This window comes from Ictalurus punctatus, chromosome 14, assembly GCF_001660625.3.
Source record: "Ictalurus punctatus breed USDA103 chromosome 14, Coco_2.0, whole genome shotgun sequence".
Classification (NCBI taxonomy): Eukaryota; Metazoa; Chordata; class Actinopteri; order Siluriformes; family Ictaluridae; genus Ictalurus; species Ictalurus punctatus.
This window is the reverse complement of record NC_030429.2, coordinates 24590086-24607784: the sequence shown is the minus strand read 5'-3', so window position 1 is coordinate 24607784 and position 17699 is coordinate 24590086. Positions and strand designations below refer to the sequence as shown.

The 17699-nt window shown below is 46.3% G+C and overlaps 2 protein-coding genes across 4 annotated transcripts in view; one reads left to right on the top strand and one right to left on the bottom strand.

Moving 5' to 3' along the window:
* ctnna1 (catenin (cadherin-associated protein), alpha 1) overlaps positions 1-17699 on the bottom strand; it is a 110947-nt gene that overhangs the window by 45807 nt on the left and 47441 nt on the right. The gene's annotated exons all lie outside the window — the stretch shown is intronic.
* Positions 519-5145, top strand: lrrtm2 (leucine rich repeat transmembrane neuronal 2). Its single transcript, XM_017484897.3, has 2 exons — positions 519-2218; positions 2880-5145. Exons 1-2 carry the CDS (start codon positions 2215-2217, stop codon positions 4502-4504), a joined length of 1629 nt encoding a protein of 542 aa, XP_017340386.1. The 5' UTR covers positions 519-2214; the 3' UTR covers positions 4505-5145.

The window sequence follows — 17699 nt, the reverse complement described above, 5'->3', positions numbered from 1 at the left end:
GTAACTCTCACAGTGCCAGGACTGGCTTGTCTTTTTCTTATAAACGAACAGGTGACTCAAGCAACCTGTGCACTTCCTCCAGAGCACAACACGAGGAGGATACGCCGAAGAAAGGACGTCTAGAGACGCGATAGCACACCGGGTCATTTTAGTATAGTGTCTAAGTAAGGGAAAGAAGTAAGGGAAAAAAAAACAAACAAACAAAAAAACATGCTATTTGTTCACAGTCTACAGTGAAAGTGCAGCTGCGCTTTCATAATCCGTCTATTTTAGTCCGTGATGCGGCAACAAAATGGATCATGGATACAGAAGAGGCTCCGCAGGACGTCGCGTTAAGGCGCATATGTTGCAGATCATTTCATGCTTTCGTGGTCTCTCTCACTCACTCGCTCGCTCATGCACACATTGAATAAAAATGGATGAAAAGCAAAAGGAGGGTGGGTTAGAAGAGAAGGGGGGGGGGGGGGGGGGGGGGGGGGGGAGAAAGAAAAGAGAAGAGCGAGAGATGACTAGGCTTTGTCAAGCACCAAAACTAGGCTGCAGCTGAAAGGACTGCATTCTTCCAAAGTCTAAACGCTGACCCGAAATCTTCCACTTCACTGAACTCGTATAAATAAATAAATAAATAAATAAATAAATAAATAAAGACACAGAAGAGGGAGAATAATAAAGAAATAAAAACACACGAGGGGGAGAGCCGCACGCGGCTCTCAGGATTAGTCGGTCAGTCAGAACGGACTATTAAGTCCAGTGTTCGAAGTCTGGTCAGCCGTGTCGCCATCACCGTGGTAACACGTGAAGTACAGGACGGCTTCATCAGAGCTGAGAGAGAGGGGAATACAGGCCGAGTGAACGGGTACAGGCCGGCTAATTGCAAGTATAAAGATTACCGGCTGCCTCGCCAAATTAAACACAGGTTTAACGTCAAAGTACAGACACCAATTTGCTCCATCATCATCATCAAAATAATAATAATAATAAGGTATAATTTATTCTAAAAAAAATGAAGAAAAAAGACACGATGTAAGGGAGCAGGAGGTTTTCTTTTTTTAAAAAAAATAAATAAATAAAGAGGTGAAATGGAAATGCATTTATAAGAAGAACATGACCACACACACACACACACACACACACACACGAGCATGGATGATTCATTGGGAAGCTGTACAGTGTTCGCTTCAGCTATGAATTTCCACACAACCAGTTTGTGAGATCAATATTCTGGAGACCCCAGAGAGAGAGAGAGAGAGGTGGAAGGAAAAAAACAAAAACAAAAAAAAACGGGAAGGAAAAGATGAATCAAATACACAAGCACTACATGCATGTGCAAGGAAGGGAGAGTGGAAGACGGAAACGAGCGAGAGCGCGAGAGAGAGTGCACAAGAGGGAGGGAGAGAGAGAGAGAGAGAGAGAGAGAGAGAGAGAGAGAGAGAGAGAGAGAGAGAGAGAGAGAGAGAGAGAGAGAGTGTGCACAAGAGGGAGCGAGCGAGCGAGAGAGAGAGAAACAGCAGTGATGATCGATGCCAGTCTGCCACCACTCTGTAGCAGTGAGAGGCTGCAACAAAAGCGCGGAATAAAGGCTCTGCTGCTCTCGTCTCCAGTCGCCCTGCATCTCTCCGAACACAACGCAGCCCCGACACAAGGTGCTGGCTCTGCCTGCCATCAACAAGTTACGACTAAAGGACCCTCAGCCATAAAAAAAAAAAAAAAAAAGAAAAAAAAAAAAAAAAGAAGAAGAAGAAGAGGAGTATTTACTCTTCAATTAAGCAACTGAGCTGACGACATTGCGGTGGAAGGGGAAAGGGGAGGGAAAATAAAGGGGGGGGGGACGACACTGTTCGCGAGGGTCGCGTTGGATACAAATCAATTTGAAAAAGATTAAGGATTCCTGGAAGCAACAAGAATGCCGGACCTTTCTTAATTTGGGAACTGGATAGAAAAAAAGAAAGAAAGAAAGAAAGAAAGAAAAAAAAAAAGCTACAAGGGAATTAAGAAAAAACAAAAACAGAAAGATACACGGACAAAACCGTACAACATGGATCTTGTGAATTTGTTTCAGAGGAGACGGCTTGGCATTGCTTTAGTTGAGAAGACCTTCATTCGTTTCGTATTTACTCAAAAGGCTTTCTTCCCCTTGGATTTCCCGTCCATCTGGCTGTTCCAAGGCTCTACGGAGAAAGACAGTTGAATGCCACCGTCGATGTTCACAAAAGAATGGGTAAGTTAGCGTTTTTATTCACGGAGCGTGGACCTGAATAGGAAATGGAATGAAAAGCAACGGGGGGGGGGAGAGAGAGAGCGAGGGAGAGAGGGAGCGAGGGAGGAAGGGGGGGGTTTCACTGGCTATCCAGAAACATCCATGTACTTAAAATGTCGTCTTTCTTACGCCTTTATTCCTATTTCCATCCTACAAAGTCTAGATACGGATCGATGTAGATTATTTGCCATAGTGCGGAGGTTTTTTTTTTTTTTTTTTGGGGGGGGGGGGGGGGGGGGGGACGTTCCAAGACTGAGTATAAATAGAGGAAAAGATGTATTGAATCAAACATTTTAATGAGTAATATGGATCATGCTTGGCATTCACTCTCAGGTGAATGGGCAGTGCCTTACAGCTGAGGTAAATTATATACATTTCTTCATTCTAATTTACTCCCAATTTAAATCCCAAACATTAGCCAGTTAAAACATGTACAATCATAGCTGAAAATCATGTTCTAAACCAGATAACCCTGCATCACGACCCCCCCCCAAAGAGCCGTTGCTGCTAAGATTGAAAAACCAATAGGAATAAATAAATAAATAAATAAAATGTGTCCATGCACTGCAGAGATCAGATTTGCCTCCCCTGGGTTTATTTTCTTATCTTTAAACCCACGCAGGTTTCCATTCAAGGTGGCCATTGGTGGGACAAGCACCAGCGGCACTTTGTGTGATCAGCATGCTACTGTGCCTGCCTCTCACATCATGCACAGCCTGTCCTCAGAAATGCCGCTGCGAGGACCTACAGTTTTACTGCGACACGCAGGGACTCCTGGCGCCCCCAGACGGCGTGGACAGAGGAGCCCTGGGGCTCTCGCTCCGGCACAACAGCATCCACGAGCTAAACCCCGAGCAGTTCTTCGGCTTCACCCAGCTAACCTGGCTCCACTTGGACCACAACCAAATACTCAACGTGCATGAGGATGCCTTCCAGGGGCTCTACAAGCTCAAGGACCTGAACCTGAGCTCCAACCGCATCACCAAGCTGCCCAACACAACCTTCATCCACCTCATCAACCTGCAAATCCTGGATCTATCCTTTAACCAGATGACTGCGCTGGAGCCCGAGCTCTTTCACGGGCTTCGGAAGCTTCAGATCCTCCACCTGAGGTCCAACTTCCTGCGGACCACACCTGTCAGGGCCTTCTGGGACTGTCGGAGCCTGGAGTACCTTGGGTTGAGCAACAACCGGCTTCGGAGCCTGGCTCGGAATGGATTCGCCGGGCTAATAAAGCTACGGGAGCTCCATTTGGAACACAACCACTTGACCAAGATCAATCTGGCCCACTTCCCGCGTCTCGTCGCCCTCCAGTTCCTCTATCTCCAGTGGAACAAGATTAACAATTTATCATGTACCATGGAGTGGGAGTGGACCACTCTGGAAAAACTGGATCTAACTGGGAACGAGATACGCACGCTAACCCCTGAAGTGTTTGAAACTTTACCGAACCTAAAGGTTCTGCTGCTGGATAACAACAAGTTGACCAGCCTTGATACCCAAACCACGGATATGTGGAAGTCTCTGAACACCATCGGGTTGTCCAGCAACCTTTGGGAATGTACAAAAAAGATTTGCAACTTGGCCAGTTGGCTTAGTAAGTTTAAGGGACGATGGGAACATTCCATCCTATGCCACAGCCCTGACTTCACACAGGGCGAGGAAATACTAGACGCTGTTCATGGATTCCAACTCTGCCAAAACATCTCAGCACCCGTCGTACTGACCAGCACCACCATGGAGGCCACGTTACCCCAACAGTTCACTAGCTCCTTTTTTGGGAATATGCAGACGCCGACGCAGGACTTCTACCCTGAGGATTTTGGGAGCTTTACCACCGTCACCACAACTACCACCACCACTCAAACCCCACAAACTACCATGGCTACCACCACAGTGGATGGGGAAAACGTTACCGAGGACTACGGCGCGATCGACAACACCCTACTGACCCACAGAGTCATCATAGGTACCATGGCCCTTTTGTTTTCGTTCTTTCTCATCGTTTTTGTAGTGTACATCTCACGGAAGTGCTGCCCTCCGACTCTACGACGGATCCGCCACTGCTCCGCCATTCAGAACCGGCGACAGATGAGGACCCAGCAGAGGCAGCCGATGGCGGACCTGGCCACACAGGTGCCCTATAACGAGTACGAGCCGACGCACGAGGAAGGTGCGCTAGTGATCATTAACGGTTACGGGCAGTGCAAGTGTCAGCAGCTGCCTTACAAAGAGTGTGAAGTATAAACAATATTTATTTCTGCCGTTTATGGGTTTCGCCATTTCAACCATTTCGAAAGATACAGGGTTTGTTTCGGACCTTTTGGAAATAAATCAGCGTTGATTCTTTATACTGGTTTTGGAAGAAAAAAAAATAATAAATAATCAAAATCAATGAAAACCGGAAGGTCAGGAGAACGGAATTGAAACGAGATGAATAAAGAAGCTCAAGTTTATTTTTATAGTATGAAAGCAAAGTTCATATCAAGCTGGGGCAATCAATCTCAGATGGTCATACGTGAGATTCGTCATTAGTCGCTTATCCAGCAGCACAGGAAAGACAAGAGAGAAACAAAGCCAAAATCATCTGGAAAGCTGAGGTCCAGAAGAAAAAAGAAAAAAAATAAAATTATGTATGAAACTGCATTCTTATTCTGATAAATGTTCCGATTTTATATTGTGGTAAGACGTGCTGTTGCATATGATGCGCAGAAACACGAATCAGACGAGAGAGAGAGAGTTTTATGGTGCACGTTAGACTACACTATAGATCTCATCACTTTGAAAGAAAAAAGTAAAGATGGCTGGATTGGTTGGGTTCAAAAAAAAAAAAAAAGAAGCATTTTTACTCGTGTTTTGTTTATTTTTTAAATTATGGAGGAAGAGCACTGTAAAATTGTACCACATCACATTTAGCCTACGAGTCTAACGAGGGAATTCAACTGATCCAACGGTTACTTCGTCAAAATAAATATCTGTCATGTTGATTTCTGTTTGATCTAGCCAAGATTTCATTTCATCTAACGAGAACACTGTACGACCTTCTGTTTGTTGGGGGTTTTATTTTTATTTTTCTGGGTTGTCCCCCCCCCCCCTCCCCCTCAACAAGTTACACTCCATCTCCAAAATGTGAAAAGCTTAGCACTGTGTGTGAAAAGGCTAATGTCTGACGCGTTACCTTTTGCTAACTGTCTGGCTCGCTCCATCTACTGTGATGTCAGCAGGGATTAAATAAATGTTACAGACATTTGCTCACTTTACCATTATGTATATGCACATTATTAACGAGTTGAAGAAAGAAAAAAGAAAAAAGAAAAAAAAAAAAAAAAAGGTGCGGATAGAAATACTCCAGCCTGTCGATGACATTCACTGTGACTGTTCGCTGCTGCTTTACCCGTCGCATATTTGCGCAAATGACTGTAGAGACACGTTCACGACACGGCCGAGGAAAATGAATCCTCCGGCGAACGAGAACGAGAGAGGGAGAAAAGATGCGAGAGACTTGGCAGGGAACAGAAATACACAAAAATACCCACCCCAAAAAAACACACCAAGTGACAAAAAATATCCTCCCCCAGGCTTGGTAATAAAATATAAAAAAAGAAAAGGTGAAAGGGAAAGAAAAAGAAAAAAAAAAAAAAAAAAGCAGAGACTAATCACATGTGACAGGTTGAAGATTGAACCAATTAAGGACAAGCAAAAAATAATCTAATATTCTGTCACCCACACCAGTGCTCCAACAAGATTTAAACTGCCTGGGCGTTCAACTGAGGCACTCGCATATACGACTGAAGGAAAAGGGTTGGCTTTTCTTGCTTCTTTCTGTTGCCTTTTTTTATTGCTTTGACAGACAACTTCTGAGGCTATATTTCAGAGAGGCGGGGGCTAGGTGGGGTTTTCTTTCATCTGATGAGTTTGAGGATATTACTGACCAGGTGTGGCAGGGAGGCAGTGATGAGTGACGGAAGGAGAGAAGACGTGAAAGAAGTGTACGAGGCTCCTGAGAGAGAATCTGCAGTCTCTCCTCTAAACTAACACGAGAAGGGAAGGGAAGAGAAAGGAAGAGAAGGGGGGGAAGAGGACGACACATTGGTATGCAGCAGAGAGGATGCGCATTAGCATCGGGCTGAAGAGCCGGTAGGGCAGCGCAGGGAAGAGCAGATCTGAGCACTGTGAGGTTGAGGACAGGAAAGTTGAAGCATCTCTGCGTCGCTGGAACGGGACACGGCGTAGTGTTCAGGAAGTCGTAACCTAGTGGATACCGATCGCCATCCTTCATAGTAAACTGCGATTGGGGCTTTGGCAGCACGTTTGGATAGTCTTGAGAGGCACTGCTCGGCATAGGAGAGGTATTTTTGGCAGCACTTAAAATAGAAGAGGAATCGCAGGCATTGTGGAGTGAGGAGGGAGTAATTATCCACAACAGCACCGAGACACCCCGACTGGTACTCACGCTCACTCTCATTCCTTCAGCCAGGAACACACACCGAGACCTCACTCCTCCCATCAGAGCAGAGACGGGGGGGGTGTCAAAGATGGGGGAGGGGAGAGAAAGACACACCAAGAGAGATGGTGCGAGATAGAGGGAGAAAGATGGTACGAGAGAAAGATGGTGGGAAGGAGAGAGAGAGAGAGAGAGAGAGAGAGAGAGAGAGAGAGAGAGAAAGAAATGGTGTGAGAGAAACAGAAGTGGGGAGAGAAGAGAGGGACAGAGAGACAGAAAGAAAAAAAATAAATAAATAAATAAATAAATAAATAAGAAAGGCATGACCAACAAGGAAAAAGAATGAGAAACAAAGATGAAATGAAAGAAAGCGTGATTTAAAAAAAGAAATTTAAAAACAATGAATTAAAGTACAAGACACGAGAGTACAACTAACGAAAACAGTCAAATGAACAAAAGGAAGAAGAGGGGGAAAATAAGAACAAATAAAATTAGAAGGAAACATAAGGAGGAATAAACAAATCTATGAAAGGAAGGGATGAATGAAGGAAGGGTGAGGTCTCTGCAGGCCTAAAACCAGGTCCTCTCATTGTAAAGCTCTAAATTAAAAGAACGTCAATACCGAGAGAAATGTGGAGGGCAATGAGCCGACACAGCACATCCTTCTGTTAAAACCCTGCATAGAGACGGCAGGGGAGAGGGGGGGAGGGAGGGAGGGGGGGGGGGGGGGGGGGGGACAGACAGACAGAGAGACCGAGAGAGACAGACAGACAGAGACCAAGAGAGAGAGAGACAGAGACAGAGAGAGACCGAGAGACAGACAGACAGAGAGACCGAGAGAGACAGACAGACACTCCTGCTGATGATCCATGTTTTCTCCCATTCTGATTTCCCTGAACAGTGAAGTCTGCATGTTTACAGGGAAAAATAAACAGCTGCATCTGAGAGTGCAGAGACCAGGGTTTACCCAAACATGGCCATTGCACCGCACCCCCCTCCCCCAACCACACCCGTCCCCTGGTTCTAGCCGTCGCAACGTCTCGAGGTTCTGCAGCCCACAGTGTTGTGCGTCCGTTTGCACTCTCGCTCTCGTAACGCTCTGTTCGTCCCGCTTCACCCGACCTCTCTGTGCAAACCGGACGCTTTTCACACCTGGGTTTTCCTTTTGTACTGTACATGTAAAATCTCATATGTATAGTGGATAAAACATGTGGGCAACTGAAAGGTTCTCTTTTTTTTTCCCCTTTTCCCCCCTCCTTTAGACATATATTTTTAAATAAAATGCTACAATTCATGATTTGTGAGAAGCTTATGATTCAGTAAATTTACCCAGTGCTGATTTGGAATAACTTTATAACCCCATGCCGAGTCCTGACACAGAGGGAAGAGAACAGCTGCACTTTCAGACGAATATTTCATGATCAATATAAGCGGCGTGTCCTCATCAACACGGTGATTACAGAGCAGGATATCTCTCTTCCATCTGGACTGTGGGCGAGGAAGGAGTACAATCGGAATGAAACGGATTGTGATTTCGTTCCAACTCCAGCACTTTCTCTACCCTTTGGAAGCAGGATTAGTGCCTGTGCGAATAACATTTGACATCGCCAGTTTACTCAAGGCAGGAACGCTGCTCGAACCCCGACCCACAGTCTTTACTCGCTTCAGTATGAATGTTTCATGACTGACGTGGGATGGAGATCACCTCTGCTACTGGTTCGTGATTTAAACAAACACTACACGAGAGAGAGAAAGCACCAGTGTTTGGGCAAGAGCAGTGGGTCTGCTCAGGGGACGCCCAGGGGTCTGTTATTTAACGTCGTTGTTCTTTTATAGCCGCAATCAAAATGATTCGACCCCCGCTGTAAATCAGGTTTACTGTCAAAATGTGCAGACTTTCAGCAATTTGCGATGAACAAATCAAAACAAAAGCAAGTGAAAGTTCAACACAGAGAATGCTTCAAGTGGTTTTACTGAGTTCAACTGAAAATGCGACTTATGACCTCCCTTTTCAAAATGATTCAACCCCGTCATGGCGAGTATCTTTAGTACTTAGTAGAGCACCATTTTGCTGTTATGACCTGCTGCAAACGCGATGCAGAGCTCCTGCAGCGTTCCTGAGGAATCTTCTCCCGTTCCTCATGAGCAATGGTGTCCAGTTCAGTAATATTCTTGGGTTTGCGTGCTGCAATCGTCTTCTTCAAATCCCACCAGAGATTCTCTATGGGGTTCAAGTCAGGTGACTGTGATGGCCCTGTAGAATCTTCCAGGACTTCTGCAACCAGGCCTTGTATGCTTGGGATCGTTGTCCTGTTGGAAGGTCCGATGACGTCCAAGCTTCAGCTTCCTCACAGACGGCGTGACGTTTTCTCCTAGGATTTCCTGATACTTCAATGAATCCATCTCACCTTCCACACACTGCAGGTTTCCAGTGCCAGAGGATGCAGAGCAGCCGCAGAGCATCACCGAGCCTCCACCATGCTTGACTGTGGACAGAGTGTACTTTCTTCATTCTCCAGACATACCGCTGATCCATCGTGCCAAAAAGTTCCAGTTTTGCTCCATAGAACAGAATCCCAAAACTTCTGTGGCTTATTTATATGATTTGGAGCTGACTTTTCTTGTGCTTTTGGGTGAGTAGTGGTGAACGTCTTGGAGTTCCGTCATGGAAACCTTCTGTATTTAGTACGAGCCTTACTGTGCTCACTGAAACCTCAGTGTCTGTTACACCACGTCTTGCTGCAGGTCTTTTACAGTCACTCGAGGGTTTTTCACAACCTGCCTTCTCACAAATCTGCTTGCAGCCGTTGATGGCTTCCTTTTTCTGCCCCGTCCAGGTATTCCACACATTTTCTACCCCTAGCCAGTTCAGGTATTTCATGTGTTCCAGCTCAAGCACACCTGCTGCAACTAATGAAGCCCTTGATTAGTTAGATCAGGTGTGCTTGAGACAACACCCGTTTTGCATATCTGTGCTGTTGTGAGGGATTCTATTCAGGGGGGTGAATAATTCTGAAACTGGAGAAGTTGTATTCAGTTGAATTTGGTGAAACCCCTGTTGAACTATTTCAAATCGCGTTTGTTTGATGTGTTCATCGCAAACAGCTGGAAGTCTGCACATTTTGACAATAAACCCGATTTGCACTGGGGTGGGATAATTGCACGTCCACTTCTTTCACCATCTTCAACGTTATATTTAACCTGTTCGATGCTCATTCGAACCGTTTCAATCTAAACCACGGCTTCAGAACAAGTCTAAAGAACCCGGACCTTCATAACTCGCACGATGACCTCGTCGCTTTACAAATGTTCACCGGACGCGTACCAATTTGTTTTTAGACCACGTGGCATCTTCTCCGTAAGCAGATGTGCATCTCTTGCACCGACATAAGAAGCCAGCCTTGAAACCCGGTGTCGTGAAGTCATCCCTTCGAAATGTGAACAAGTTCATTAGCAGCCAAGTGCTATGAAAATGCCCCCCAAAAAATGCACTCATTAGGAGACTCCTGAAAAGAAAGCAGTGGTCAAGAAGCAGTCTATATTTAGTGGATGAGCATTTTCCCGGCACTTCAAAACACTTTACTCTCCTCCAAAGAATTAAACTTGAAAGAACAGAATGAAAATGTTGATGAAATGAATCTTTAAAATCTGGCTCGAGGGTTACATCTCTTTCTCTAGCTTGATGTACTGAGCAGGCGAACTCTGTGAAAACATTTCTGGATGAGCTCCATTCCGAGTTCAATCGGTTCTTGCTGGTTTAAATCTCTTACTATTACTATTGATCAGCAAAAAAGGATTGATGCGTTTTAAAAAAAAAAAAAAGAATCCATGTTGGTAAACTGATGTGGAAATCGGTTAACATGCTAGCAAGGCGATTCAACTATAAATTTAAATAAATAAATCCTTCTCCACATCGTCGATGGCTGTGAATTAACGGGGGCTCAACTCGAGATCCACACGTCGACTGGAGGCGTCTAACCCGAATCGTTATCGATATCCAATCGTTCTCTTAAGAAATAAGACCGTAGCATAGCAAATTCGGCGGTATCGTCAAGTATTGAACCGTAGCATCATGTGACATCCAGCGGCGGTAGGGTTGGGCTATACTGCGAAAATATCATACCGACGGCATCCATTCCAGTACCGTATAATTTGCAGTTATTAAAAATGTTTAAAAAAATGAAATAAAATAAAAGATACATCAACGTACCAACGATATCTCAGAAACGTGTATAATTGATCACGATGTCGATATTATATCGATATATATCGCCGGTCGAAATTCGACTCGTTTCCGTACGAATCGAATGAGGTAGCAGAATGAGGGGAATTAAATCACATCACGCTGTACCATGTGGAAGCCTCGATACACCCATTCCCCTGCGCTTTCCACTAAACTCCTTACTCCGGGATTTCCGTGACGCTTCTGAAGAACTTTCCGAACGACGATGAAATAGCCTCGGCGTTAAAACCGTCAGAAATATGCGCGACGTCGGGACGCAGGATACCGAGGTCGGCCACTCGAGTCGGCACACGAGAAGATAATCACGGGGTCCCGATCGAACAGTACGCTTTTCGGTGAACGGTATAAAGGTGAGGAGCTATGAGAAGAGAGAACGATGGTAAAATATTATGTAAGGATGTCCAGGTAGCCGGTGTGTTCTTGATCCTCCGATCGAGAGATCTGGATGGTCTTGTGAACAGCGGTTAAACTGAATAATCCAAGAGAGAGGAAGAGACGGGCACAGACAGAGAGCGCGAGAGCGCGAGAGAGAGAGAGAGGGGGGAAATGAAGCTGAACGGAGTAGATTTTCTAGAGGACACTGTGTGAGAGGGTAAGAAGAGGGGCTTTGTGATTGCTGAGCCTTCAGGATGCGTTGGATCTCCCCCCTCTTCCCCCATTAGCTTTTCAGACGCCGCAAAAAGGAAGCGATTAACTCTAGAGGTCACTTTTTAATTGGTCACGGCCCTCCGTGTTGGAGGTTTGTCCCTTTTACTGGGAAATGAAAGCGGTGGAGGTTTGTCAGTGGATTAACGCTCTCTGGGGAGAGCGGACGAGAGCTCCCCCCCCCCATTTCTACTGTACTGTGTATATTCCATTACGGAGGTCATTACAGACCGAAGGAAAACGGACGCATCTCACCGCCGCGTCCAAATCCTAGCGTGCGCTCGAGAGCTGGCCTTTTCCCCCCGCCCGGAATAAATCAAAAAACGTGCAGTAGTGATACACGGAACAAATTAAAACGTCTCGCTGCAGACGTGAAAAACCGTGCATGCCAGAATCTCTGAACTCTAAAACCAGCCAGAGAACGGCTGCGCTGACAGCACGCGCGTGCCAAATAAAGGACTTCCTCCCTGGAGTCCCTGCGATTGAGGCCATCCACGCTCACGCGCAGCACGGCCGCGTTCCCTCGGGATCCGGACTAAACGTTTAGAGCGGCTCCATATAATTTCACTCTCACACTCTACAGATCTTTTAACGGGCCACGCCGCTACGACGCTCAACCCTGATGATCCACTACGGCTGCTCGTGTTTCCTATACGCCGCAAGGAAACCGACATCGGAGACTCCTTCCACAGACGTTAAACATTCGCTGCAAGTTCACGTCCTTAAACCCCTTCTAGGTTAAGTCTCTGTGCAAGGCGTTACCATAGAAACATTAAAACAGAGCGCATTAAACCAGCATCAGAGCTGCTGTTATAGAAAAACCAACACGCCTCGACCAATCAGAATCGAGCATTCTAAACATCTTTGACATTAGACACATTATTTAATAATGATAAAAAGTGCTGGCATTAAGAGGCCACATGGGAAATCAGTCTGCCGTGTAAAATTCTCTACGCTGGGTTTTATTTTTCTCCCTCAACATTGTCATTTGTATTTAAAATAGGAGAAAGGGAAAAAAAAAAAAGAAGAAAAAAAAAAAAAGAAACACTGATGAACGCGAGGCAATCGGGGAACTACATTACACCATGGGGTATGTTTATTACACCACGCATCATGTAGCTCGAGTATTAATTGCCTCTTTGTTTACAAGATAGAAATTAGTCTCACTTCCCTTTAAGCATCATTTCCCCGCGGAGAGTAAGAGCTCGACGGCGTGTCTCGCGCTGCGAGACGCGACGAGGACGGAACGCGCTCTCCGGTTCTCTCTACTCACGGCAAGGCTCGCGGCCGGGCGCGGGCTTTCATTAATCCCGCGTGGCCGGTCACCCCTCGGAGCCGGTGACCAAGATAAACAAACAAACAAAATCTGTCAACACTGAAGACATCACTGTGACGCCAAATAAAAACAAAAAGAGTTCCACGTTGATGTACCTTTATTTCGGTCCGGCTGTGAAATCGTCCACGAGGGCAAACTGGCAGGGAAAATTTTTTTGGACAGAACTAATTCGCAGCGTGAGGAAATTCAGGCACACCGCCCACTCTCTTCCGAGGCAGAAGAACAACGTGTAAACACGAGCCAAGTCACGAGGCTGGGAGCTGTTGTATTATCCTTATTATTAATAATAATAATAATAATAATAATAATAATAATAATAATAATAAACAACAACAAACACCACCACTACGCTTTCATGGCCGAGTTTACGGATCCTAATACACTATTAACCAACGACAGCCATTTGTACAGGCGTGTAGCGTCTCCACAGACCACGATGAAGGCATTAATCAATCTACAGTGCTGTGAAAAAGTATTCACCCCCATCCGGATGTCTTCAGTGTGTGTATGTAAACTAAATAGTTTCAGAAATGAAAACGAAATCCGAGATAAAACAAAGGCAGTCTGGGTAAACACTACAGTTGTTTTGTTTTTAAAAAAAATATATATTTATTGAGGCGATAAAATGATCTACCGCCAACTGGGCCTGTGTGAAAATGTATTTGCCCCCTGTAGTTACCAAGACCACGAATCTATAAACTTGGTTGATGATGGAGTTCAGCTGGACTAGACACAACCAGGCCTGATCACTGCAAACCCTGTTCAGTCACATCAACACTCGCGTACAACTTTTATACAGCAGGAAGTGGGTTAAAAGGTCTTACTCACTTTCACACTATGCCACAACTGAAAGAAATTCCAGACATGCTGAGGAAGAAGGTGATTGAAATAAAAAAGCCAATCTGGGAAGGGTTATGAAGCTATTTTAAAGGCTCTGGGACTCCAGAGAAGCGCAGTGAGAACAGTTATCTCCGGCGCGAGGCTTGCTGCGATACTCTGTGTTCCCGGTGTTACACGGTGTTCACCCCGCCCACCGACTGCATCACCCCGCCCACCACACACTGTCATTTTGCTTTTTTATCATCTTAATCATCTAGTTCAGTTAGAGAACGGACGCTACGATTAAAAACTGAATGCGTCTGCTCTTCTTCGCTTCAATAAAAGGAAGGAGTTAAAACCCTATACGGCGTGTTTACTCGGGTCGCCTTTGTTTTATGCCGCATTTCGTTTGAAGATCTAAACCTATTTAGTACGAGACACAAACAGAAGAAACCGGCAGCATACAGCCATGAAGATAACGCCACTACTCCAACCTCTGACATCGGGTTTCCATCGGTCATCGACGCGTCTGCAAACAATACTCTGTGTGTGTGTGTGTGTGTGTGTGTGTGTGCGTGCGTGTGTGTAATGACCGTTTTGTAAAAAGGTGTGCGAGTCAGTCATGACAGGGCTTCAATAAATACGCAGCGACAACAGCATCACACTTGTTCTGCACATGGTCACCAAGGAAACAGTGTTCAGTAAAAACAGATCAGCATATGATGAGTGTCTCGAACAAATCTCTCTCCCTTTAACGCCCCCTCCCTCACCTCCTCCCTCCCCTCCGTCCGTCCGTCCTCCGAGGTCGACCAGGAGCGTCTTCAAAAGGTTTACCGATATCCAAAAGCCAGTATTAAATATTAAACGATACAGATCCGAAATACAAAAAACAAAAAAGTAAGCAACTTGTGCTTGATCTGAAATTTCCACCTAGGGGGGAAACTCGGCAGTACAAACACTTTTCCCTGTTATTTTTTCCCCCCTCCCTAAAAGATTTAAAAAGACTCCTGAGCAGCGTGACTGCGTTTGACCGACAGGGCCACCTCGATCGCCCGGGGGGGGGGGTACAAAAGCGTGTACGGGGTCTACTTTGGGGCGTGCGGGTGAGATGAGTAAGCCCGATATCAAACGCGGGGATCGCCTCGTCAAGACGGCAGATTTAAAATCAGACGGGACGATCGTGTATTTGATTCCGTAAAGAATTACGTCGGTGCACCACTTCCATCTCTCAAGATCACAGCGTCGCTGGATTCTCAAATCTGATTGGTCAGAAGCTGTGGATTAACCATCTAGAACAGGATGTGACGGTAATGACGGACTGATACTTAGGTGCGTTACCGTTTCTATAGTAACGGCTCGTTCACAGGGACTCGTATGGCGGATAAATAATGAACACACACACACACACACACACACACACACACACACACACACACACCCGGGGCGGGCAGCTCCGGACCACTTCGGATCCTGCAGCGACGCCACCTTGTGTTCAATCACCATAGTTCAGGGAGAAAAAAAAATAAAATAAATAATAATAATAATAATAATAATAATAATAATAAAATATGCTTCTACATGACGACTAAAGAGAACAAAAATCGATAACCGCTATCTGAAAGCCGTTATTTGAAGAGTTCCAGACGAGACTGACTCGAAGCGGAACCGTACTCGGATCTCAGAGGTAGTCACTCTCCGCTCGGCGCTGCTTATTAGACGGAGTCCTCGGCAGATTATGATTACGAACAGTAAAGACAACGCAACATGCTCCTAAGACTACAGACTTGTTTTGATCTTCGCAAGCATTTACAACCAACCGAGCTGAAGAGATTTATTCATTCAATTCCAGTGAGCGCTTCGATCCCGTCAGGGTAATGGTGGCCTATCCCGGGAACACCGGGGGGAAAATCCGATCCGATCCGTCTAGCGGCGTGTTCTCGGGAGGAAACCGGAAGAACGTGAGGGCGCTCGGTAATGAATCTGAGACCTCGCAGAAGTGAACTGAACTTTGCGATCCTAATCTGTTCTGCTTTCAGAATCGAACATCCGCACAGGACTAGATTTGGTGAGATTTCTTTTCTCAAACTGCGCCTCTCTCGCACGGATTTCTCCGCACATCGCTCGCTTCAGCCAATTACGACGCACGCTCGGGAGTTCAGAGGCCCCGACGATCTCGCCGACTTCCTTCCGAGTTTCGTTTTCCTGCACGGTGTCTACACGCACTTTAGCGAACTAACCGCAGGTAGGAAGTAAAGACGATGGAAAAGGTCGACGCAAAGGTCGCTGGTGGTTTTGTCGCTTGCTAGCGTGAACGTGGAATGCCCGTGTGTGTAGACGGCGGCGGCACGGACGATGCTGAACATTCGCTGACTGAGCCTTGTGCTCTGGCCTTTAAAACCATTTCGTTATTTCCATGCTTATTCAGTTAGGATGAGAATTAATTGGCTGAATCTATTTAAAAGACACTAAAAACTAGGGCGTCGGTGGAAAACTTGCAGTCCGATACGTTACGCACTCACATGACCTTTTCATTTTATACACCTCCTTGCCTCAGACAGTAAGAGACACGCGGGTGCAGGAGGACGGAACGCACAGAACGGCTCTAACGAGGACACACAGTTGACGCCCAACGCGGTGTGGAGGACAACAGCCGAGTAGTGCTCAGGCGTCCGGTCAGGGGCGTCCGGGAGACGGGCGGGGAGGGGCGTCCGGTCAGATGGATTCTCCCGTCCTCAGAGACGCTTCGGTCACCATCACGGGTCAGTGGGGTCATCTCCCGGTGAGCCATTAACACAGCGCGGTACCGCGTCCTGACAAAATCAAGCACCGTTACGGCCGCAGAGAGCGTAAGCACGGAGGCCAGGAGAGGAAGACGCCAAGCAGGAGGGTGCACGAGTGCACTGTGACATTTCTGTAAGAGACTCTCTCTCTGCTCAATTTGGCATTTCAACTCGCCATCATTGAGCGATAAAAAAAAACCCCAACACCTCCATCAGTGAGGAAAAAGCGGCAGAAAGACGGGAGACGGACCGGCCGCGGTGCCGGAGCCGAGCGCTCAACAGTGATCTGCGACTCGCTCATGCCTCCAACCTTGAACGAAGAGGGAGAGAAGAACTGAGGGTCGAGTGCCGGTCGGGGTGAAGCGGTTTAATCCAGTCACGTGAGCAGATGAGGACTACAACCGGCAGGGGATATTTCCTTTTGAAGGGCCGGAATGAAGAACGAGAGCACTACTTTCATCACAATACAACGTGGGGATGTTCAGGGTCGAGAGCAGCGTACCGACACGACACGCGGCGGTGTGGAGGACGCGTCCAACGCCCGTTTCTCATCCGGCACGGCGCTAGCTTTCTCCACGCTCCCCTCAGAGGCCCTCGGCACCGTCAGCAACCAAAACCTGAACAAGTGCTCCAGCTAGCCGATTCTGCTCACACAGAAAGAGACAAGAATGATGGCATGAAAGAGACGGCAAGACAGACGGCTAGAAAGAAAAAGACGAGAGAGAAAGACGGCTAGAAAGACAAAGACGAGAAAGACAAGAAAGAAACTACTAGAAAGGAAAAAGACAAGAAAGAAAGACGGCTAGAAAGGAAGACGGCTAGAAAGAAAGACGGCTAGAAAGAAAGACGGCTAGAAAGAAAGACGGCTAGAAAGGAAGACGGCTAGAAAGGAAGACGGCTAGAAAGGAAGACGGCTAGAAAGGAAGACGGCTAGAAAGAAAAAGACAAGAAAGACGGCTAGAAAGGAAGACGGCTAGAAAGAAAAAGACAAGAAAGACGGCTAGAAAGAAAGACTGCTAGAAAGAAAGACAAGAAAAAGACGGTTAGAAAGGAAGACGGCTAGAAAGAAAGACAGCTAGAAAGAAAGACAAGAAAGAAACGGCTAGAAAGAAAGACGGCTAGAAAGAAAGACGGCTAGAAAGAAAGACGGCTAGAAAGAAAAAGGTGAGAAAGAA